At 40.3% G+C, this 27,497-nt stretch overlaps 1 protein-coding gene across 1 annotated transcript in view; it reads right to left on the reverse strand.

The window, feature by feature from the left end:
* The window catches only part of LOC139372403 (CUB and sushi domain-containing protein 2-like), a 773,740-nt gene that overhangs the window by 300,366 nt on the left and 445,877 nt on the right, over positions 1-27,497 (reverse strand). The window contains exons 17-18 of the mRNA XM_071112112.1: positions 25,739-25,933; positions 3,122-3,260 (exon numbers count right to left, since the gene is read on the reverse strand). Of these exons, the coding sequence (XP_070968213.1) occupies positions 3,122-3,260; positions 25,739-25,933 (334 nt within the window). The remainder of the gene's footprint in view (positions 1-3,121; positions 3,261-25,738; positions 25,934-27,497) is intronic.

The raw sequence follows: 27,497 nt of genomic DNA on the forward strand, positions 1-27,497 counted from the left end.
CACAAGAGAAGGAGAAGAGCTCATAGATGGGAGAAGGAATTATACAACGAGTAAAATGGCCACGCTGTTTGTATGTGGCTGCTATGAAAGTGAACTGTGTTTGCTTGTGATCAGGGGTGTATTCATTCCGGCGATTCTGTTCGAAAAAACGTTTTTTTGAACAGAAGCAAACGGAACAAAGCGGGGAAAAACATACCTGAATTTGTCCAATAGAAACTCTTGTCTGCAACTGGTGGACGAATGAATACACCCTAGATCAGCTAGATGCAGATAAGAGGTGATACTGTTGGACTAATGATTACACCCTAGATCAGCTAGATGCAGGCAAGAGTCTGCAATGTGCCATTGAATGTCACTGTCTGTCACCTCAAATTTCTCTCAACCTGTTTGCACCTACGCTGTAAACTTTCATTCATAGGCTAGGTTGTAGCAACCTCATGATGGGCATAGGGAAAATTAGAGTGTAATGTAGTAGCCTAAACCTATGGATGTTAATGCTGTAATAGAAATAAGGCCATTCTAATAAAACAATTGTACTGTCCTCCATCATATTAAACGGCACCAGCCGCCACTGGTCAATATACTGTAAAACTTTGGGAACAACCAATGGGTTAGCAGGAATCTGATGGAATAACCAATGGGTTAGCAGGAATCTGATGGAATAACCAATGGGTTAGCAGGAATCTGATGGAACAACCAATGGGTTAGCAGGAATCTGATGGAATAACCAATGGGTTAGCAGGAATCTGATGGAATAACCAATGGGTTAGCAGGATTCTGAGGGAACAACCAATGGGTTAGCAAGAATCTGATGGAATAACCAATGGGTTAGCAGGAATCTGATGGAATAACCAATGGGTTAGCAGGAATCTGATGGAATAACCAATGGGTTAGCAGGATTCTGAGGGAACAACCAATGGGTTAGCAGGAATCTGATGGAATAACCAATGGGTTAGCAGGAATCTGATGGAATAACCAATGGGTTAGCAGGATTCTGAGGTAACAACCAATGGGTTAGTAGGAATCTGATGGAATAACCAATGGGTTAGCAGGATTCTGATGGAACAACCAATGGGTTAGCAGGAATCTGATGGAATAACCAATGGGTTAGCAGGATTCTGAGGGAACAACTAATGGGTTAGCAGGAATCTGATGGAATAACCAATGGGTTAGCAGGATTCTGAGGGAACAACCAATGGGTTAGCAGGATTCTGAGGGAACAACCAATGGGTTAGCAGGAATCTGATGGAATAACCAATGGGTTAGCAGGATTCTGAGGGAACAACCAATGGGTTAGCAGGATTCTGAGGGAACAACCAATGGGTTAGCAGGATTCTGAGGGAACAACCAATAGGTTAGCAGGAATCTGATGGAATAACCAATGGGTTAGCAGGATTCTGAGGGAACAACCAATGGGTTAGCAGGATTCTGAGGGAACAACCAATGGGTTAGCAGGATTCTGAGGGAACAACCAATGGGTTAGCAGGAATCTGATGGAACAACCAATGGGTCAGCAGGAATCTGAGGGAACAACCAATGGGTCAGCAGGAATCATATGAAACAGCTAGATAGGAGTTACGGCAGGGTAAAAACGAAGTACTGGTCAGTGTTTCCCAACTAATAGTAGAATAGAGAAAACTTCTGGATTCATATTCAGAAGCAACGTGGAAAGCAGCATCGTTCTTGTTTTGGAACAATGTGTTGTACAGCTGAGAGAATAAGCCTGGAGGAAATATGCTTGAGTGACAGGGAGGTGACGCTTGGTATGTGTGGAATCAAGCTGCCACGGGAGAGAGAGGACTCTATGGCGCTCGGATGCTGCGGTAGAACGAAGCCTCATCATTAGTAACAATTATTATCTGGGTGATTATTTTACAGGTGCAGCGGTGCCCCCAAATAAAACAAATCCAGGTCGCATCAAAATATTTAGGAGCAATATGGTCACACTTTAGAGCCCTGAGAGAGAGAGAGAGAGAGAGACAGAGAGAGAGAGAGAGACAGAGAGAGAGAGAGAGAGAGAGAGAGAGAGAGAGAGAGAGAGAGAGACAGAGAGAGAGAGAGACAGAGACAGAGAGAGAGAGAGAGAGAGAGAGAGAGAGAGAGAGAGAGAGAGAGAGAGAGAGAGGCAGAGGCAGAGAGAGAGAGAGAGAGAGAGGGGGGGGAGAGACAGAGAGCGAGAGACAGAGAGAGAGAGAGAGAGAGAGAGGGAGAGAGAGTGAGAGAGAGACAGAGAGCGAGAGAGTGACAGAGAGAGAGAGAGAGAGAGGGATAGAGAGACAGAGAGCGAGAGAGTGACAGAGAGAGAGACAGAGACTGTGACTGACCCAAACCTAAGGAAAGCTTTGACTATGTACAGACTCAGTGAGCATAGCCTTGCTATTGAGAAAAGCCGCCGTAGACAGACATGGCTCTCAAGAGAAGACAGGCTATGTGCTCACTGCCCACAAAATGAGGTGGAAACTGAGCTGTACTTCCTAACCTCCTGTCCAATGTATGACCATATAAGAGAGACATATTTCCCTCAGATTACACAGATCCAAAAAGAATTTGAAAACAAATCCAATTTTGATAAACTCCCATATCTACTGGGTGAAATTCCACAGTGTGCCATCACAGCAGCAAGATTTGTGACCTGTTGCCACAAGAAAAGGGCAACCAGTGAAGAACAAACACCATTGTAAATACAACCCATATTTATGTGTATTTATTTCCCTTGTGTACTTTAACCATTTGTACATTGTTACAACACTGTATATTATCTACCTCACTTGCTTTGGCAATGTTAACACGTTTACCATGCCAATAAAGCCCCTTGAATTGAATTGAAAATTGAGAGAGAGAGAGAGAGAGGAGGGGGGACAGAGAGAGACAGAAAGAGAGAGAGAGAGAGAGAGAGAGAGAGAGAGAGAGAGAGAGATAGAGAGAGAGACATCGAGAGAGAGAGAGAGAGAGAGAGAGAGAGAGAGAGAGAGACATCGAGAGAGAGAAAGAGAGTAATACACAGTACAATAATGTAGGAGAAGATGGAAGAGAGAGAGAGAGAGAGAGAGAGAGGCAGAATGAATGATAGTAAGGGTAGAGATAGGAAAAGAAAAGAAGACAGTGTTGTGTCCTGACTTACTTATCAAACACGATCTTGATGGGGTATCCTGGCGGAGCCTCGATGACCCACTCACAGTTAAGGGCCTCCTTATAGAGCTCTGGCCAACCAGGGGACAGGATGATTCCACTAGGAGCCTTCAGATCACCCCCACACTGAGCTGAGGAACAGGGGAGGAGAGGGGGGGAGATGAAGGGGAGGAAGGGAGAGGAGAGAGGAGAGGAATGGGAAGAGGGAGGGTGAGAGGAGGGGGCAGATGGTGTGGGAAAAGAGGGGAGGGGGAGAGGAGGTGAGGGATGAGGGAAGAAGAGGGATAGGGAAGGGGAGAGGGAGGATAGGGTGGGGGAGAGGGAGGAATGGGAAGAGGGAGGGGGAGAGGAGGGGGCAGATGGTGTGGGAAAAGAGGGGAGGGGGAGAGGAGGTGAGGGATGAGGGAAGAAGAGGGATAGGGAAGGGGAGAGGGAGGATAGGGAGGGGGAGAGGGAGGAATGGGAAGAGGGAGGGGGAGAGGGGGGAATGGGAAGAGGGAGGTGGAGAGGAGGGGGTAGATGGTGTGGGAAAAGAGGGGAGGGGGAGAGGAGGTGAGGGATGAGGGAAGAAGAGGGATTAGGTAAGGGGAGAGGGAGGATAGGGAGGGGGAGAGGGAGGGTATGGAGGGGGAGAGGGAGGAAGAGAGGAGGAGGAGAGGAGGGATGAGAGGTGTGAGAAGAACACAAGAGCGAGGGAGAAAGAGGGAAAAAGCGACAGTCTATTATATAGTCACGGATGTGTCCAATGTGTTCACTTATCCTCATAGCTCATCTTCAAAGTCCATGTTTAACACAATACATCACTGGGACTCTGTTTCAGTCAGCCTCAGCAGGGGTGGAGGCCGTCATGGAAATGGCTGACAATTACTGGAGCTCAAGGTCAAACATCAGTCCAGAGACTGACGGGGTGGTTTGGTGGAAGGGAGAAGGGGGAGGCAGGTGTGTGTGTGTGTGTGTGTGTGTGTGTGTGTGTGTGTGTGTGTGTGTGTGTGTGTGTGTGTGTGTGTGTGTGTGTGTGTGTGTGTGTGTGTGTTCATGCATAAACCCTTGTGTGTATCACACAGAACAGAAAACACCTTGGTCATCACACAACAGCCTGTGATGTGAGGCTAACCTGATCAACAGCCTGTGAAATGAGGCTGACATGCCTGCTTGCTAATGTGCCTTGTCTCCTCATTGATGTGAATGCCTTGTCAATACTGCAGGTGGTTCATTATGCAGTGATCTGTATTGTGTTGTAAAAAAATATAGAAAAACATAACTAATTGTCTTCGCCACTTCATCGATTGTCATTACAAATGCCGACACTGTGTTTTATTGGCTTTTACCAATTGACCTTCAGTATTCAGATGTAACTGATCAATTGATCTGACGGCTGTGTTTCATACACTACTCTATAACCTGGCATACTGTTTCATACACTACTCTATAACCTGGCATACTGTTTCATACACTACTCTATAACCTGGCATACTGTTTCATACACTACTCTATAACCTGGCATACTGTTTCATACACTACTCTATAACCTGGCATACTGTTTCATACACTATAACCTGGCATACTGTTTCATACACTCCACTATAACCTGGCATGCTGTTTCATACACTACTCTATAACCTGGCATACTGTTTCATACACTACTCTATAACCTGGCATACTGTTTCATACACTACTCTATAACCTGGCATACTGTTTCATACACTATAACCTGGCATACTGTTTCAAACACTACTCTATAACCTGGCATACTGTTTCATACACTACTCTATAACCTGGCATACTGTTTCATAGACTATAACCTGGCATACTGTTTCATACACTACTCTATAACCTGGCATACTGTTTCATACACTACTCTATAACCTGGTATACTGTTTTATACATTACTCTATAACTTGGCATACTGTTTCATACACTACTCTATAACCTGGCATACTGTTTCATACACTACTCTATAACCTGGCATACTGTTTCATACACTACTCTATAACCTGGCATACTGTTTCATACACTACTCTATAACCTGACATACTGTTTCATACACTATAACCTGGCATACTGTTTCATACACTACACTATAACCTGGCATACTGTTTCATACACTACACTATAACCTGGCATACTGTTTCATACACTACTCTATAACCTGGCATACTGTTTCATACACTACTCTATAACCTGGTATACTGTTTCATACACTACTCTATAACCTGGCATACTGTTTCATACACTATAACCTGGCATACTGTTTCATACACTACACTATAACCTGGCATACTGTTTCATACACTATAACCTGGTATACTGTTTCATACACTACTCTATAACCTGGCATACTGTTTCATACACTACTCTATAACCTGGCATACTGTTTCATACACTACTCTATAACCTGGCATACTGTATCATACACTACTCTATAACCTGGCATACTGTTTCATACACTACTCTATAACCTGGCATACTGTTTCATACACTACTCTATAACCTGGCATACTGTTTCATACACTACTCTATAACCTGGCATACTGTTTCATACACTACTCTATAACCTGGCATACTGTTTCATACACTATAACCTGGTATACTGTTTCATATACTACTCTATAACCTGGCATACTGTTTCATACACTACTCTATAACCTGGCATACTGTTTCATACACTACTCTATAACCTGGCATACTGTTTCATACACTCCTCTATAACCTGGCATACTGTTTCATACACTACTCTATAACCTGGCATACTGTTTCATACACTACTCTATAACCTGGCATACTGTTTCATACACTATAACCTGGCATACTGTTTCATACACTCCACTATAACCTGGCATACTGTTTCATACACTACTCTATAACCTGGCATACTGTTTCATACACTACTCTATAACCTGGCATACTGTTTCATACACTACTCTATAACCTGGCATACTGTTTCATACACTATAACCTGGCATACTGTTTCAAACACTACTCTATAACCTGGCATACTGTTTCATAGACTATAACCTGGCATACTGTTTCATACACTACTCTATAACCTGGCATACTGTTTCATACACTACTCTATAACCTGGTATACTGTTTTATACATTACTCTATAACTTGGCATACTGTTTCATACACTACTCTATAACCTGGCATACTGTTTCATACACTACTCTATAACCTGGCATACTGTTTCATACACTACTCTATAACCTGGCATACTGTTTCATACACTACTCTATAACCTGGCATACTGTTTCATACACTACTCTATAACCTGGCATACTGTTTCATACACTACTCTATAACCTGGCATACTGTTTCATACACTATAACCTGGCATACTGTTTCATACACTACACTATAACCTGGCATACTGTTTCATACACTACACTATAACCTGGCATACTGTTTCATACACTACTCTATAACCTGGCATACTTTTTCATACACTATAACCTGGCATACTGTTTCATACACTACTCTATAACCTGGCATACTGTTTCATACACTACTCTATAACCTGGTATACTGTTTTATACATTACTCTATAACTTGGCATACTGTTTCATACACTACTCTATAACCTGGCATACTGTTTCATACACTACTCTATAACCTGGCATACTGTATCATACACTACTCTATAACCTGGCATACTGTTTCATACACTACTCTATAACCTGGCATACTGTTTCATACACTACTCTATAACCTGGCATACTGTTTCATACACTACTCTATAACCTGGCATACTGTTTCATACACTACTCTATAACCTGGCATACTGTTTCATACACTATAACCTGGTATACTGTTTCATATACTACTCTATAACCTGGCATACTGTTTCATACACTACTCTATAACCTGGCATACTGTTTCATACACTACTCTATAACCTGGCATACTGTTTCATACACTACTCTATAACCTGGCATACTGTTTCATACACTACTCTATAACCTGGCATACTGTTTCATACACTACTCTATAACCTGGCATACTGTTTCATACACTATAACCTGGTATACTGTTTCATACACTACTCTATAACCTGGCATACTGTTTCATACACTACTCTATAACCTGGCATACTGTTTCATACACTACTCTATAACCTGGCATACTGTTTCATACACTACTCTATAACCTGGTATACTGTTTTATACATTACTCTATAACTTGGCATACTGTTTCATACACTACTCTATAACCTGGCATACTGTTTCATACACTACTCTATAACCTGGCATACTGTTTCATACACTACTCTATAACCTGGCATACTGTTTCATACACTACTCTATAACCTGGCATACTGTTTCATACACTACTCTATAACCTGGCATACTGTTTCATACACTACTCTATAACCTGGCATACTGTTTCATACACTATAACCTGGCATACTGTTTCATACACTACACTATAACCTGGCATACTGTTTCATACACTACACTATAACCTGGCATACTGTTTCATACACTACTCTATAACCTGGCATACTTTTTCATACACTATAACCTGGCATACTGTTTCATACACTACTCTATAACCTGGCATACTGTTTCATACACTACTCTATAACCTGGTATACTGTTTTATACATTACTCTATAACTTGGCATACTGTTTCATACACTACTCTATAACCTGGCATACTGTTTCATACACTACTCTATAACCTGGCATACTGTATCATACACTACTCTATAACCTGGCATACTGTTTCATACACTACTCTATAACCTGGCATACTGTTTCATACACTACTCTATAACCTGGCATACTGTTTCATACACTACTCTATAACCTGGCATACTGTTTCATACACTACTCTATAACCTGGCATACTGTTTCATACACTATAACCTGGTATACTGTTTCATATACTACTCTATAACCTGGCATACTGTTTCATACACTACTCTATAACCTGGCATACTGTTTCATACACTACTCTATAACCTGGCATACTGTTTCATACACTACTCTATAACCTGGCATACTGTTTCATACACTACTCTATAACCTGGCATACTGTTTCATACACTACTCTATAACCTGGCATACTGTTTCATACACTACTCTATAACCTGGCATACTGTTTCATACACTACTCTATAACCTGGCATACTGTTTCATACACTACTCTATAACCTGGCATACTGTTTCATACACTATAACCTGGCATACTGTTTCATACACTCCACTATAACCTGGCATGCTGTTTCATACACTACTCTATAACCTGGCATACTGTTTCATACACTACTCTATAACCTGGCATACTGTTTCATACACTACTCTATAACCTGGCATACTGTTTCATACACTATAACCTGGCATACTGTTTCAAACACTACTCTATAACCTGGCATACTGTTTCATACACTACTCTATAACCTGGCATACTGTTTCATAGACTATAACCTGGCATACTGTTTCATACACTACTCTATAACCTGGCATACTGTTTCATACACTACTCTATAACCTGGTATACTGTTTTATACATTACTCTATAACTTGGCATACTGTTTCATACACTACTCTATAACCTGGCATACTGTTTCATACACTACTCTATAACCTGGCATACTGTTTCATACACTACTCTATAACCTGGCATACTGTTTCATACACTACTCTATAACCTGACATACTGTTTCATACACTATAACCTGGCATACTGTTTCATACACTACACTATAACCTGGCATACTGTTTCATACACTACACTATAACCTGGCATACTGTTTCATACACTACTCTATAACCTGGCATACTGTTTCATACACTACTCTATAACCTGGTATACTGTTTCATACACTACTCTATAACCTGGCATACTGTTTCATACACTATAACCTGGCATACTGTTTCATACACTACACTATAACCTGGCATACTGTTTCATACACTATAACCTGGTATACTGTTTCATACACTACTCTATAACCTGGCATACTGTTTCATACACTACTCTATAACCTGGCATACTGTTTCATACACTACTCTATAACCTGGCATACTGTATCATACACTACTCTATAACCTGGCATACTGTTTCATACACTACTCTATAACCTGGCATACTGTTTCATACACTACTCTATAACCTGGCATACTGTTTCATACACTACTCTATAACCTGGCATACTGTTTCATACACTACTCTATAACCTGGCATACTGTTTCATACACTATAACCTGGTATACTGTTTCATATACTACTCTATAACCTGGCATACTGTTTCATACACTACTCTATAACCTGGCATACTGTTTCATACACTACTCTATAACCTGGCATACTGTTTCATACACTCCTCTATAACCTGGCATACTGTTTCATACACTACTCTATAACCTGGCATACTGTTTCATACACTACTCTATAACCTGGCATACTGTTTCATACACTATAACCTGGCATACTGTTTCATACACTCCACTATAACCTGGCATACTGTTTCATACACTACTCTATAACCTGGCATACTGTTTCATACACTACTCTATAACCTGGCATACTGTTTCATACACTACTCTATAACCTGGCATACTGTTTCATACACTATAACCTGGCATACTGTTTCAAACACTACTCTATAACCTGGCATACTGTTTCATAGACTATAACCTGGCATACTGTTTCATACACTACTCTATAACCTGGCATACTGTTTCATACACTACTCTATAACCTGGTATACTGTTTTATACATTACTCTATAACTTGGCATACTGTTTCATACACTACTCTATAACCTGGCATACTGTTTCATACACTACTCTATAACCTGGCATACTGTTTCATACACTACTCTATAACCTGGCATACTGTTTCATACACTACTCTATAACCTGGCATACTGTTTCATACACTACTCTATAACCTGGCATACTGTTTCATACACTACTCTATAACCTGGCATACTGTTTCATACACTATAACCTGGCATACTGTTTCATACACTACACTATAACCTGGCATACTGTTTCATACACTACACTATAACCTGGCATACTGTTTCATACACTACTCTATAACCTGGCATACTTTTTCATACACTATAACCTGGCATACTGTTTCATACACTACTCTATAACCTGGCATACTGTTTCATACACTACTCTATAACCTGGTATACTGTTTTATACATTACTCTATAACTTGGCATACTGTTTCATACACTACTCTATAACCTGGCATACTGTTTCATACACTACTCTATAACCTGGCATACTGTATCATACACTACTCTATAACCTGGCATACTGTTTCATACACTACTCTATAACCTGGCATACTGTTTCATACACTACTCTATAACCTGGCATACTGTTTCATACACTACTCTATAACCTGGCATACTGTTTCATACACTACTCTATAACCTGGCATACTGTTTCATACACTATAACCTGGTATACTGTTTCATATACTACTCTATAACCTGGCATACTGTTTCATACACTACTCTATAACCTGGCATACTGTTTCATACACTACTCTATAACCTGGCATACTGTTTCATACACTACTCTATAACCTGGCATACTGTTTCATACACTACTCTATAACCTGGCATACTGTTTCATACACTACTCTATAACCTGGCATACTGTTTCATACACTATAACCTGGTATACTGTTTCATACACTACTCTATAACCTGGCATACTGTTTCATACACTACTCTATAACCTGGCATACTGTTTCATACACTACTCTATAACCTGGCATACTGTTTCATACACTACTCTATAACCTGGTATACTGTTTTATACATTACTCTATAACTTGGCATACTGTTTCATACACTACTCTATAACCTGGCATACTGTTTCATACACTACTCTATAACCTGGCATACTGTTTCATACACTACTCTATAACCTGGCATACTGTTTCATACACTACTCTATAACCTGGCATACTGTTTCATACACTACTCTATAACCTGGCATACTGTTTCATACACTACTCTATAACCTGGCATACTGTTTCATACACTATAACCTGGCATACTGTTTCATACACTACACTATAACCTGGCATACTGTTTCATACACTACACTATAACCTGGCATACTGTTTCATACACTACTCTATAACCTGGCATACTTTTTCATACACTATAACCTGGCATACTGTTTCATACACTACTCTATAACCTGGCATACTGTTTCATACACTACTCTATAACCTGGTATACTGTTTTATACATTACTCTATAACTTGGCATACTGTTTCATACACTACTCTATAACCTGGCATACTGTTTCATACACTACTCTATAACCTGGCATACTGTATCATACACTACTCTATAACCTGGCATACTGTTTCATACACTACTCTATAACCTGGCATACTGTTTCATACACTACTCTATAACCTGGCATACTGTTTCATACACTACTCTATAACCTGGCATACTGTTTCATACACTACTCTATAACCTGGCATACTGTTTCATACACTATAACCTGGTATACTGTTTCATATACTACTCTATAACCTGGCATACTGTTTCATACACTACTCTATAACCTGGCATACTGTTTCATACACTACTCTATAACCTGGCATACTGTTTCATACACTACTCTATAACCTGGCATACTGTTTCATACACTACTCTATAACCTGGCATACTGTTTCATACACTACTCTATAACCTGGCATACTGTTTCATACACTATAACCTGGTATACTGTTTCATACACTACTCTATAACCTGGCATACTGTTTCATACACTACTCTATAACCTGGCATACTGTTTCATACACTACTCTATAACCTGGCATACTGTTTCATACACTACTCTATAACCTGGTATACTGTTTCATACACTATAACCTGGCATACTGTTTCATACAATATAATCTGGCATACTGTAATGAATCACTAGTAGTAGACAGTACTATAATCTTGCATACTGTAATAAATCACTAGTAGTAGATGGCACTATAATCTGGCATACTGTAATTAATCACTAGTAGTAGATGGTACCAAAACAGATGGTACTATAAAATGGCATACTGTAATAAATCACTAGTAGTTGATAGTACTATAACCTGGCATACTGTAATGAATCACTAGTGGTAGATTGTACTATAATCTGGCATACTGTAATGAATCACTAGTAGTAGACAGTACTATAATCTGGCATACTGTAATGAATCACTAGTAGTAGACAGTACTATAATCTGGCATACTGTAATAAATCACTAGTAGTAGATAGTACTATAACCTGGCATACTGTAATGAATCACTAGTAGTAGATGGTACCAAAACAGATGGAACTATAATCTGGCATACTGTAATGAATCACTAGTAGTAGATGGTACTATAACCTGGCATACTGTATTGAATCACTAGTAGTAGACAGTACTATAATCTAGCATACTGTAATGAATCACTAGTAGTAGACAGTACTATAATCTGGCATACTGTAATGAATCACTAGTAGTAGATGGTACTATAATCTGGCATACTGTAATTAATCACTAGTAGTAGACAGTACTATAATCTGGCATACTGTAATGAATCACTAGTAGTAGATGGTACTATAACCTGGCATACTGTAATGAATCACTAGTAGTAGACAGTAGTATAATCTAGCATACTGTAATGAATCACTAGTAGTAGACAGTACTATAATCTGGCATACTGTAATGAATCACTAGTAGTAGATGGTACTATAATCTGGCATACTGTAATGAATCACTAGTAGTAGACAGTACTATAATCTGGCATACTGTAATGAATCACTAGTAGTAGATGGTACTATAACCTGACATACTGTAATGAATCACTAGTAGTAGATGGTACTATAATCTGGCATACTGTAATGAATCACTAGTAGTAGACAGTACTATAATCTGGCATACTGTAATGAATCACTAGTAGTAGACGGTACCAAAACAGATGGTACTATAAACTGGCATACTGTAATAAATCACTAGTAGTAGACAGTACTATAATCTGGCATACTGTAATGAATCACTAGTAGTAGACAGTACCAAAACAGATGGTACTGGTTCTAATGTCAACTATTACACAGATTTGACAACATTGGTTTATCCATGTCTGGCTGTGAAGTCCAGGCCCATCGTATCCTCTGCCTCCTCGAATCTCATGTAGACTCTGATGAATGGCACAAACAATACATGAAGGCAAGGCCTCTTCTGTTCCCTCGTCAAAGTTGTGCGAGAGCAAGGTGGCCTACAAACCTGACTCAGTTACACCAGCTCTGTCAGGAGGAACGGGACAAAATTCACCCACATGCTTGTGGAAGGCTACCCGAAACATTTGACCCAAGTTAAACAATTTAAAGGCAATGCTACCAAATACTAATTTGAGTGTGTGTAAACTTCTGACCCACTGGGAATGTGATGAAAGAAATAAAAAGCTGAAATCAATCATTCTCTCAACTATTATTATGACTTTTCACATTATTAAAATAAAGTGGTGATCCTAACTGACCTAAAACAGGGTATTTTTACTGGGATTAAATGTCAGGAATTGTGAAAAACTGAGTTTAAATGTGTTTGGCTAAGGTGTATGTAAACTTCTGACTTCAACTGTAGATACAAATGATCTAATCATAAGGTAAAGTTTGATTTGATCAGAGTGCAGTTATCAATCGACATACAGTGCCTTGCGAAAGTATTCGGCCCCCTTGAACTTTGCGACCTTTTGCCACATTTCAGGCCTCAAACAAAAAGATATAAAACTGTATTTTTTTGTGAAGAATCAACAACAAGTGGGACACAATCATGAAGTGGAACGACATTTATTGGATATTTCAAACTTTTTTAACAAATCAAAAACTGAAAAATTGGGCGTGCAAAATTATTCAGCCCCCTTAAGTTAATACTTTGTAGCGCCACCTTTTGCTGCGATTACAGCTGTAAGTCGCTTGGGGTGTGTCTCTATCAGTTTTGCACATCGAGAGACTGAAATTTTTTCCCATTCCTCCTTGCAAAACAGCTCGAGCTCAGTGAGGTTGGATGGAGAGCATTTGTGGTATACTGTTTCATATACTACTCTATAACCTGGCATACTGTTTCATACACTACTCTATAACCTGGCATACTGTTTCATACACTACTCTATAACCTGGCATACTGTTTCATACACTACTCTATAACCTGGCATACTGTTTCATACACTACTCTATAACCTGGCATACTGTTTCATACACTACTCTATAACCTGGCATACTGTTTCATACACTATAACCTGGTATACTGTTTCATACACTACTCTATAACCTGGCATACTGTTTCATACACTACTCTATAACCTGGCATACTGTTTCATACACTACTCTATAACCTGGCATACTGTTTCATACACTACTCTATAACCTGGTATACTGTTTTATACATTACTCTATAACTTGGCATACTGTTTCATACACTACTCTATAACCTGGCATACTGTTTCATACACTACTCTATAACCTGGCATACTGTTTCATACACTACTCTATAACCTGGCATACTGTTTCATACACTACTCTATAACCTGGCATACTGTTTCATACACTACTCTATAACCTGGCATACTGTTTCATACACTACTCTATAACCTGGCATACTGTTTCATACACTATAACCTGGCATACTGTTTCATACACTACACTATAACCTGGCATACTGTTTCATACACTACACTATAACCTGGCATACTGTTTCATACACTACTCTATAACCTGGCATACTTTTTCATACACTATAACCTGGCATACTGTTTCATACACTACTCTATAACCTGGCATACTGTTTCATACACTACTCTATAACCTGGTATACTGTTTTATACATTACTCTATAACTTGGCATACTGTTTCATACACTACTCTATAACCTGGCATACTGTTTCATACACTACTCTATAACCTGGCATACTGTATCATACACTACTCTATAACCTGGCATACTGTTTCATACACTACTCTATAACCTGGCATACTGTTTCATACACTACTCTATAACCTGGCATACTGTTTCATACACTACTCTATAACCTGGCATACTGTTTCATACACTACTCTATAACCTGGCATACTGTTTCATACACTATAACCTGGTATACTGTTTCATATACTACTCTATAACCTGGCATACTGTTTCATACACTACTCTATAACCTGGCATACTGTTTCATACACTACTCTATAACCTGGCATACTGTTTCATACACTACTCTATAACCTGGCATACTGTTTCATACACTACTCTATAACCTGGCATACTGTTTCATACACTACTCTATAACCTGGCATACTGTTTCATACACTATAACCTGGTATACTGTTTCATACACTACTCTATAACCTGGCATACTGTTTCATACACTACTCTATAACCTGGCATACTGTTTCATACACTACTCTATAACCTGGCATACTGTTTCATACACTACTCTATAACCTGGTATACTGTTTCATACACTATAACCTGGCATACTGTTTCATACAATATAATCTGGCATACTGTAATGAATCACTAGTAGTAGACAGTACTATAATCTTGCATACTGTAATAAATCACTAGTAGTAGATGGCACTATAATCTGGCATACTGTAATTAATCACTAGTAGTAGATGGTACCAAAACAGATGGTACTATAAAATGGCATACTGTAATAAATCACTAGTAGTTGATAGTACTATAACCTGGCATACTGTAATGAATCACTAGTGGTAGATTGTACTATAATCTGGCATACTGTAATGAATCACTAGTAGTAGACAGTACTATAATCTGGCATACTGTAATGAATCACTAGTAGTAGACAGTACTATAATCTGGCATACTGTAATAAATCACTAGTAGTAGATAGTACTATAACCTGGCATACTGTAATGAATCACTAGTAGTAGATGGTACCAAAACAGATGGAACTATAATCTGGCATACTGTAATGAATCACTAGTAGTAGATGGTACTATAACCTGGCATACTGTATTGAATCACTAGTAGTAGACAGTACTATAATCTAGCATACTGTAATGAATCACTAGTAGTAGACAGTACTATAATCTGGCATACTGTAATGAATCACTAGTAGTAGATGGTACTATAATCTGGCATACTGTAATTAATCACTAGTAGTAGACAGTACTATAATCTGGCATACTGTAATGAATCACTAGTAGTAGATGGTACTATAACCTGGCATACTGTAATGAATCACTAGTAGTAGACAGTAGTATAATCTAGCATACTGTAATGAATCACTAGTAGTAGACAGTACTATAATCTGGCATACTGTAATGAATCACTAGTAGTAGATGGTACTATAATCTGGCATACTGTAATGAATCACTAGTAGTAGACAGTACTATAATCTGGCATACTGTAATGAATCACTAGTAGTAGATGGTACTATAACCTGACATACTGTAATGAATCACTAGTAGTAGATGGTACTATAATCTGGCATACTGTAATGAATCACTAGTAGTAGACAGTACTATAATCTGGCATACTGTAATGAATCACTAGTAGTAGACGGTACCAAAACAGATGGTACTATAAACTGGCATACTGTAATAAATCACTAGTAGTAGACAGTACTATAATCTGGCATACTGTAATGAATCACTAGTAGTAGACAGTACCAAAACAGATGGTACTGGTTCTAATGTCAACTATTACACAGATTTGACAACATTGGTTTATCCATGTCTGGCTGTGAAGTCCAGGCCCATCGTATCCTCTGCCTCCTCGAATCTCATGTAGACTCTGATGAATGGCACAAACAATACATGAAGGCAAGGCCTCTTCTGTTCCCTCGTCAAAGTTGTGCGAGAGCAAGGTGGCCTACAAACCTGACTCAGTTACACCAGCTCTGTCAGGAGGAACGGGACAAAATTCACCCACATGCTTGTGGAAGGCTACCCGAAACATTTGACCCAAGTTAAACAATTTAAAGGCAATGCTACCAAATACTAATTTGAGTGTGTGTAAACTTCTGACCCACTGGGAATGTGATGAAAGAAATAAAAAGCTGAAATCAATCATTCTCTCAACTATTATTATGACTTTTCACATTATTAAAATAAAGTGGTGATCCTAACTGACCTAAAACAGGGTATTTTTACTGGGATTAAATGTCAGGAATTGTGAAAAACTGAGTTTAAATGTGTTTGGCTAAGGTGTATGTAAACTTCTGACTTCAACTGTAGATACAAATGATCTAATCATAAGGTAAAGTTTGATTTGATCAGAGTGCAGTTATCAATCGACATACAGTGCCTTGCGAAAGTATTCGGCCCCCTTGAACTTTGCGACCTTTTGCCACATTTCAGGCCTCAAACAAAAAGATATAAAACTGTATTTTTTTGTGAAGAATCAACAACAAGTGGGACACAATCATGAAGTGGAACGACATTTATTGGATATTTCAAACTTTTTTAACAAATCAAAAACTGAAAAATTGGGCGTGCAAAATTATTCAGCCCCCTTAAGTTAATACTTTGTAGCGCCACCTTTTGCTGCGATTACAGCTGTAAGTCGCTTGGGGTGTGTCTCTATCAGTTTTGCACATCGAGAGACTGAAATTTTTTCCCATTCCTCCTTGCAAAACAGCTCGAGCTCAGTGAGGTTGGATGGAGAGCATTTGTGAACAGCAGTTTTCAGTTCTTTCCACAGATTCTCGATTGGATTCAGGTCTGGACTTTGACTTGGCCATTCTAACACCTGGATATGTTTATTTTTGAACCATTCCATTGTAGATTTTGCTTTATGTTTTGGATCATTGTCTTGTTGGAAGACAAATCTCTGTCCCAGTCTCAGGTCTTTTGCACACTCCATCAGGTTTTCTTCCAGAATGGTCCTGTATTTGGCTCCATCCATCTTCCCATCAATTTTAACCATCTTCCCTGTCCCTGCTGAAGAAAAGCAGGCCCAAACCATGATGCTGTCACCACCATGTTTGACAGTGGGGATGGTGTGTTCAGGGTGATGAGCTGTGTTGCTTTTACGCCAAACATAACGTTTTGCATTGTTGCCAAAAAGTTCAATTTTGGTTTCATCTGACCAGAGCACCTTCTTCCACATGTTTGGTGTGTCTCCCAGGTGGCTTGTGGCAAACTTTAAACAACACTTTTTATGGATATCTTTAAGAAATGGCTTTCTTCTTGCCACTCTACCATAAAGGCCAGATTTGTGCAATATACGACTGATTGTTGTCCTATGGACAGAGTCTCCCACCTCAGCTGTAGATCTCTGCAGTTCATCCAGAGTGATCATGGGCCTCTTGGCTGCATCTCTGATCAGTCTTCTCCTTGTATGAGCTGAAAGTTTAGAGGGACGGCCAGGTCTTGGTAGATTTGCAGTGGTCTGATACTCCTTCCATTTCAATATTATCGCTTGCACAGTGCTCCTTGGGATGTTTAAAGCTTGGGAAATATTTTTGTATCCAAATCCGGCTTTAAACTTCTTCACAACAGTATCTCGGACCTGCCTGGTGTGTTCCTTGTTCTTCATGATGCTCTCTGCGCTTTTAACGGACCTCTGAGACTATCACAGTGCAGGTGCATTTATACGGAGACTTGATTACACACAGGTGGATTGTATTTATCATCATTAGTCATTTAGGTCAACATTGGATCATTCAGAGATCCTCACTGAACTTCTGGAGAGAGTTTGCTGCACTGAAAGTAAAGGGGCTGAATAATTTTGCACGCCCAATTTTTCAGTTTTTGATTTGTTAAAAAAGTTTGAAATATCCAATAAATGTCGTTCCACTTCATGATTGTGTCCCACTTGTTGTTGATTCTTCACAAAAAATATACAGTTTTATATCTTTATGTTTGAAGCCTGAAATGTGGCAAAAGGTCGCAAAGTTCAAGGGGGCCGAATACTTTCGCAAGGCACTGTACGTAATAAATCTATATAGGTTATAAATCGACATAACTATTACATCGACATAACTATAACATCTACATAACATCTACATTACTATTACATCTACATAACTATTACATCTACATAACTATTACATCAACATAACTATAACATCTACATAACTATAACATCTACATACCATCTACATAACTATTAAATCAACATAACTATAACATCTACATACCATCTACATAACTATTACATCAACATAACTATTACATCTACATAACTATTACATCAACATAACTATTACATCTACATAACATCTACATAACTATAACATCTACATACCATCTACATAACTACTACATCAACATAACTATTACATCTACATAACTATTACATCAACATAACTATAACATCTACATAACTATTACATCTACATACCATCTACATAACTATTACATCAACATAACTATTACATCTACATAACTATTACATCGACATAACTATTACATCTACATAAGTTAATAATTGATGATCTTCTTCCTATGTTGTTACTGTGTGCTGGGGACAAGCAGGAATGTCACTTGGTCCAGGTTCAGGTTCATGAGGTCCATCCGGTCCATCAGGTCCATCCGGTACAGCAGGTCTATCCGGTCCATCAGGTTCATCAGGTCCATCAGGTTCATCAGGTTCATCAGGTTCATCAGGTCCATAGGGTTCATCAGGTTTATCGGGTCCATAGGGTCCATCAGGTCCATCAGGTTCATCAGGTTCATCAGGTTCATCAGGTCCATAGGGTTCATCAGGTTCATCGGGTCCATAGGGTCCATAGGGTTCATCAGGTCCATCCGGTCCATCAGGTCCATCCGGTACAGCAGGTCCATCCGGTCCATCAGGTCCATCCGGTCCATAGGGTTCATCAGGTCCATAGGGTTCATCAGGTTCATCGGGTCCATAGGGTCCATCAGGTCCATCAGGTCCATCCGGTACAGCAGGTCCATCCGGTACTGCAGGTCTATCCGGTCCATCAGGTCCATCCGGTACAGCAGGTCCATAGGGTTCATCAGGTCCATAGGGTTCATCAGGTTCATCGGGTCCATAGGGTCCATTAGGTCCATCAGGTCCATCCGGTACAGCAGGTCCATAGGGTTCATCAGGTCCATAGGGTTCATCAGGTTCATCGGGTCCATAGGGTCCATTAGGTCCATCAGGTCCATCCGGTACAGCAGGTCCATCCGGTACAGCAGGTCTATCCGATCCATCAGGTCCATCCGGTACAGCAGGTCCATAGGGTTCATCAGGTCCATAGGGTTCATCAGGTTCATCGGGTCCATAGGGTCCATCAGGTCCATCAGGTCCATCCGGTACAGCAGGTCCATCCGGTACAGCAGGTCTATCCGATCCATCAGGTCCATCCGGTACAGCAGGTCTATCCGGTCCATCAGGTCCATCCGGTACAGCAGGTCCATCCGGTACAGCAGGTCTATCCGGTCCATCAGGTCCATCCGGTACAGCAGGTCCATTCGGTCCATTCGGTCCAGTTTATTTTTGAGACAGAAGAATGTCTCTCCAGGATGGATGAGCTGAAAAGTCCTCAGGGTTTGTTAGACGGTCTCTTGGTGCGCTGCTTTTCTTCGCCGTAGAAGAACATCGACGGAAGTAACAAGTCCCACTTGACATACCCCACCGTCCCCCTCAGACCTGGCTGTCGCCACCGCTCCTGGTAGCCCGTCTACCGGCTCTGCTTATATTCAGCCACCCTCTGTGCTTGTTCAGCGTCCAACTGTACAGGTTCATCCTCAGTACATTCTGTCTCTAATAAATATTGCGTTCTACCTCAAAGTCTGACGTGATTTATTAAAGGTTATTATGATGATTTGTCAGTAAGCAATCAAACTAGCTACTTTAGCTACGAGAATACGCAACAGTTGGCTGCCTCCCAGGATTTTTTTTTTTTTTAAATAACACAAAGTCTCACGGAAAGAGAGGGCAGTCAGAACCCAAAGTAAATGAGGAAGTTGATAGAATCTTGCTTCTTCTCACGATCGGCAAAAATTAACAAATGTACAAATGTATAAAATATTGATAATAACTTTGATGTATAACTTTACAATATAAATGACAAAACAGCCAGCTTTGGAGAAGTTAGAAAGTATGTTTCTCTGCGTTTGAGAGGAGTTGGCTAGAAGATACCCATAGACTTCCATCAATTCCGCTAAGCTAACAATATGCTAACTTCAATTTCCTTCAAACTGCATGCAGAGACATTCAAGTGGTGTCCATGAGTTTGTCTGACTGGATATGTAGGAAATCCCCAAATACTTAAGTATACCTTTAATTATGTTATATTACACAAATGTCCCTATGGTGGACAAAACGTGATACTACATTTCACAAGCTTGCATTTTCACCACATAAAACTGAGTGGCACATGAAACTCTGGAGGGCTCTCTGAATAACAGTTGATGGCCGCACACCATGTACATCGATTTCAGAGTCAAACTATCATTTTACAGCTCATTCGGAAAGAATTCAGAACCCTTTGACTTTTTTTTCCACGTTGTTAACTTACAGCCTTATTCTAAAATCCTCATCAATCTACACACAATACCCCATAATGACAAAGCAAACACATCTTTTTAGAAATGTACTCAGTAGTTTGTTGAAGCACCTTCGGCAGCAATTACAGTCTTAAGTCATCTTGGGAATGACACTATAAGCTTGGCAAACATGTATTTGGGCAGTTTCTCAAGCTCTGTCAGGTTGTATAGGGAGCATCGCTGAACAGCTATTTTCAGGTCTCTCCAGCGACATTCGATCGGGTTCAAGTCTGGGCTCTGGCTGGGCCACTCAAGGACATTCAGAGACTTGTCCCAAATCCACTCCTGCATTGTCTTGGCTGTGTGCTTAGGGTCATTGTCCTGTTGGAAGGTGAACCTTCACCCCAGTCTAAGGTCCTGAGCACTCTGGAGCAGGTTTTCATAAAGGATCTCTCTGTACTTTGCTCCGTTCATCTTTCTCTCGATCCTGAATAGTCTCCCAAACCTAACCTCGAAATGCAATGTACTTAATTAACAACCAACCAGTGTTGATATCCAATGTTGATATCCAGGTCTTGATTCGTTGAAGTTAAATAACAAACCACTGATTTGTTCCCGCCTCCCAGAATCTCCATCCAACATTCTAGAATTTAGATAACTGTCTCCAACAAATTCCACATTGACTCTGTACCGTAATACCCTGTATATAGTCTCCACATTGACTCTGTACCGGTACACCCTGCATATAGCCTCCACATTGACTCTGTACCGGTACCCCCTGTATATAGTCTCCACATTGACTCTGTACCGGTACACCCTGTATATAGCCTCCACATTGACTCTGTACCGGTACCCCCTGTATATAGCCTCCACATTGACTCTGTACCGTAACACCCTGTATATAGTCTCCACATTGACACTGTACCGTAACACCCTGTATATAGCCTCCACACTGACTCTGTACCGTAATACCCTGTATATAGCCTCCACATTGACTCTGTACCGTAATACCCTGTATATAGCCTCCACATTGACTCGTAACACGTAACACGGTCTGTCTGTCTGTCTGTCTGTCTGTCTGTCTGTCTGTCTGTCTATCTGTCTGTATGTCTGTCTGTCAACCCGATTTCCCCCATAATCAATATCAGTGATTTATTGCCACTTGTCTGCATGTGCAGTTTATATACTGTTATTATTACTATTGTTGCACATGTATGTGTCGATAGTACATTTTATGTTTTTCAATATATCACAAAGTGTTTTTGCATTTTGGTTATTGATGTGGGCACGTTAAACCTGTGTTTTGATATTGAGCTACATATCGAAATCTCTTGTGAACAGGAAGCAGTGACAGTCTAGTTGCCTGGAGGTTAGAGCATTGGGCCAGTAACCAGCAGGTAGCCTAGTGGTTAGAGCGTTGGGCCAGTAACCAGGAGGTAGTCTAGTGGTTAGAGCGTTGGGCCAGTAACCAGCAGGTAGCCTAGTGGTTAGAGCGTTGGGCCAGTAACCAGGAGGTAGCCTAGTGGTTAGAGTGTTGGGCCAGTAACCAGCAGGTAGCCTAGTGGTTAGAGCGTTGGGCCAGTAACCAGGAGGTAGCCTAGTGGTTAGAGTGTTGGGCCAGTAACCAGCAGGTAGCCTAGTGGTTAGAGTGTTGGGCCAGTAACCAGCAGGTAGCCTAGTGGTTAGAGTGTTGGGCCAGTAACCAGCAGGTAGCCTAGTGGTTAGAGTGTTGGGCCAGTAACCAGCAGGTAGCCTAGTGGTTAGAGCGTTGGGCCAGTAACCAGCAGGTAGCCTAGTGGTTAGAGTGTTGGGCCAGTAACCAGCAGGTAGCCTCGTGGTTAAAGCGTTGGACTAGTAACTGAAAGCTTGCTAGATTGAATCCCCGAGCTGATAAGGTTCAAATCTGTCGTTCTGCCCCTGAACAAGGCAATTAACCCACTGTTCCTAGGCAGTCATTGTAAATAAGAATGTGTTCCTAAAAACTTCTAATGGCTGGGGGCAGTATTGAGTAGCTTGGATGAATAAGGTGCCCAGAGTAAACTGCCTGCTACTCAGTCGCATTTGCTAATATATGCATATTATTTGGATAGAAACAACTCTGAAATTTCTAAAACTGTTTGAATGATGTGTGTGAGTATAACATAACTCATATGGCAGGCAAACACCTGAGAAAAATTTCAACCAGGAAGTCAGAAATCTGAGGTTGGTCGATTTTCAACTCAGCCCCTATTGAAAATGCGGTGGGATATTGGTTATGTTGCACTTCCTAAGGCATCCACTAGATGTCAACCGTCTTTACAAACTTTTTGGGGGGCTTCTACTGTGAAGGGGGGCTGAATGAGAGGGGAATGAGTCAGGTCTGCTAGCAGCCACAAGCTGGTAACGCGCATTCACATGATAGGTATCTCCCGTTCCCTTTGCTTTTCTGAAGACAAAGGAATTCTCCGGTTGGAACATTATTGAAGATTTATGTTAAAAATATCCTAAAGATTGATTCTATACTTCGTTTGACATGTTTCTACGGACTGTAAAGGAACTTTTTGACATTTCGTCTGCAACTAGTGAACGCACTTCGTGAGATTCGATTTGATAACCAAACGTGCTAACAAAAGTAGCTATTTGGACATAACTTATGGACATTATCAAACAAATCAAACATTTATTGTGGAACTGGGATTCCTGGGAGTGCATTCCGATGAAGATCATCAAAGGTAAGTGAATATTTATAATGTCATTTCTGACTTCTGTTGACTGCACAATATGGCAGATATCTTTTTGGCTTGTTGGTTCTTTGAGAGCCGTACTTTTCCGTAAAGCTTTTTATTATTGCATATACATCTGACACAGCGGTTGCATTAAGGAGAAGTTTATCTATATTACCATGTATAACACTTGTATTTTCATCAACATTTATTATGAGTATTTCTGTAAATTGATGTGGCTCTCTGCAAAATCACCGGATGATTTTGGAACTACTGAACATAACGCGCCGACGTATACTGAGATTTTTTTTATATAAATATGAACTTTATCGAACAAAACATACATGTATTGTGTAACATGAAGTCCTATGAGTTATGTGATGAAGATCATCAAAGGTTAGTGATTCATTTTATCTCTATTTCTGATTTTTGTGACTCTACTCTTTGGCTGAAAAATGGCTGGGTTTTTCAGTGACTTGGTGGTGACCTAACATAATCGCTTGTGGAGCTTTCGCTGTAAAGCCTATTTGAAATTGGACACTGCGGTGGGATTAACAACAAGATTACCTTTAAAATGGTATAAAATACTTGTATGCTTGAGGAATTTTAATTATGAGATTTCTGTTGTTTTGTATTTGGCGTCCTGCACTTTCACTGGCTGTTGTCATATAATCCCGTTAACGGGATTTCAGCCGTAAGAAGTTTCAACAGACTAAAAAGTTTAAGGGATTAAAAAAAAAAATCAACATTAATTTCCAAAGTTGTACTAAAATCAGGTAACAATGGCTGGACAATTCCAAAAACATACCCTGATTTATTTATTTTGATAATATACCAGAAATCTCCAAAACGGGTTTGGAAATGGCTTTAGCGCTAGCTTGCATTATCAGATATACATTCATACTTAGCTCTCGGATTTAACAAGTCAGTAATGAACAAATTAATATTTTACAAACCAAGCCAAACCTTCCCATAACACAGACGACGCGGGGCCAATTGTGCGCCGCCCTATAGGACTCCCGGTCACAGCCGGTTGTGATACAGCCCAGGATCGAACCAGGGTCTGTAGCACTGAGATGCAGTGCCTTATACCGCTGTGCCGCTTGGGAGATACTGTATAAACAGGGGGCTAAAGTACAGTATCTCCCTGGGGTGGTTTATCACTCGAACAAGGAGAGTGAGGCTAGCAGGTTACGGCAAATCCTGATTGGGTGTCTTGGAGGGAGGTGTCAGGCCCTGTTTAAAAGGGCAGGAACATTTGATATAGAGACAGGATTGTTAACATTGCAGTGATTTTATAGTTTGAGAGAGCAATCACTTTGGCAGTATTTCACCTTGGGTTGCGTAGTGCATTAGACCCAGTTGATAGAATCTTAAATAGCTTTCACGGTGCCCCCAACGCCCCCCTCACTTCCCAAAAAAGAAAAAGTAATCTGTGTTTACCTTGCTGATAAAGATTTAGGAAAATGTACTTCACACGATTACCTTCACAGCGTGGCACAGCGTTGTCCCAGACCACGTTTCCATCCTTCAGGATACAGGAGACAGTCTGGGAGCCATGGGTCTTGACAAAGCCCTCCTCACACAGGAAGGAGATGGAGCTGCCCAGCTGAAGGTTCTCGCCAAACCTCTTCCCATTCACTGGAACCCCCGGGTCTGGACATTCATTGTGGCGGAACGCTGGGGAGAGAGAGAGAGAGAGATAGAGCGAAGGGTCAAGGTCTGTCATTGAGTTGGTGTTTGGAGATGAGTGTGTAGGTTGGATGATGGGCAGGTGTGATTGTGTGTGTTTGAGTTTTGATTTTAGAAAGTGTGTGTTCGTGATGGTGGGAGAGTGGTGTGTGTGTAACCGGTGTGAAAGGGCTAGCTAGTTAGCAGGGTGCACTCTAATAGCGTTTCAATCAGTGAAGTCACTCGCTCTGAGACCTTGAAGCAGTTGTTTCCCTTGCTCCCTTGCTCTGCGAAATATATGCAGCCCTTCCACACCAGATAACATGGTGGAAATGATGCACTGATAGAGAGAGAGAGAGAGAGAGAGAGACAGAGAGACAGACAGACAGACAGACAGACAGACAGACAGACAGACAGACAGACAGCCAGACGCATTGCTTTGGCAATGTTCACACATGTTTCCCATGCCAGTAAAGCCCCTTTAAATTAATTGAATTGAATTGAATTGATGTGCCCTCCTTTGTTTTTCCTCTATTGGACACCAGTGTATTCTATTGGAGACCAGTGTATTCTATTGGAGACTAGTGTATTCTATTGGAGACCAGTGTATTCTATTGGAGACCAGTGTATTCAATTGGATACCAGTGTATTCTATTGGAGACCAGTGTATTCTATTGGAGACCAGTGTATTCTATTGGATACCAGTGTATTCTATTGGAGACCAGTGTATTCTATTGGAGACTATTGTATTCTATTGGAGACCAGTGTATTGTATTGGAGACCAGTGTATTGTATTGGAGACCCGTGTATTCTATTGGAGACCAGTGTATTCTATTGGAGACTAGTGTATGGTTTGTTATGTTTCTTTTCCTTGTCATTTGAACTGATTTACCTTAGGCTGGTTGCCTTGGAGATGAGAATCTGCCTCATTAACGAGCTACCTGTCAGGTTCGAGTGGAGAGCTCACCTCATAAGTACATGGTGACAGACCGTGCACATTGTCTCTGTGCTACTTGTTGCTACTTGGCTACCTGCCAAACGTTTTAGCTTTTTACTCTTAATAACCATTGAATCAAACTCTGTATTTAACAAGTCAACCAAAGTCTTATTGTTGACCTCCTATACGTAACATTGTCATTGCAGTCGCTGTTCTCATAATATGCAGGAGAACTATCACACTGTGGTGAGAAGAGCAGAGTTGCAAGCCGAGCTTCAGACAAAATCGTTAGGAAATGTAAGTGTAGGAAAGGATAAAACAGCGTCTGTGCCAGCAGTAAGTACAGATAGTAGTATAAATCCCACAGTATCCGCAGCCAGACAAAACAGTTCCTTTAGGCAGACGATCTTCTCATGACTTTTAGAAAAACAGGCTGTCAGCTCAACTAAATAATGGAGTCAACTATATAATGCTGTCAACTATATAATGCTGTCAACTATATAATTGTCATATAAATGCCGGATTAAGTAATATGACATGCTATTCAATAAAATAATTTCTTCGTAATTAATATCACCTGATTAAGCGAAATATGTAAATGTAATTAACTAGAAAGTCGGGGCACCACAAAATAAT

This window comes from Oncorhynchus clarkii, chromosome 18 (genome assembly GCF_045791955.1).
Source record: "Oncorhynchus clarkii lewisi isolate Uvic-CL-2024 chromosome 18, UVic_Ocla_1.0, whole genome shotgun sequence".
NCBI classification, from domain to species: domain Eukaryota; kingdom Metazoa; phylum Chordata; class Actinopteri; order Salmoniformes; family Salmonidae; genus Oncorhynchus; species Oncorhynchus clarkii.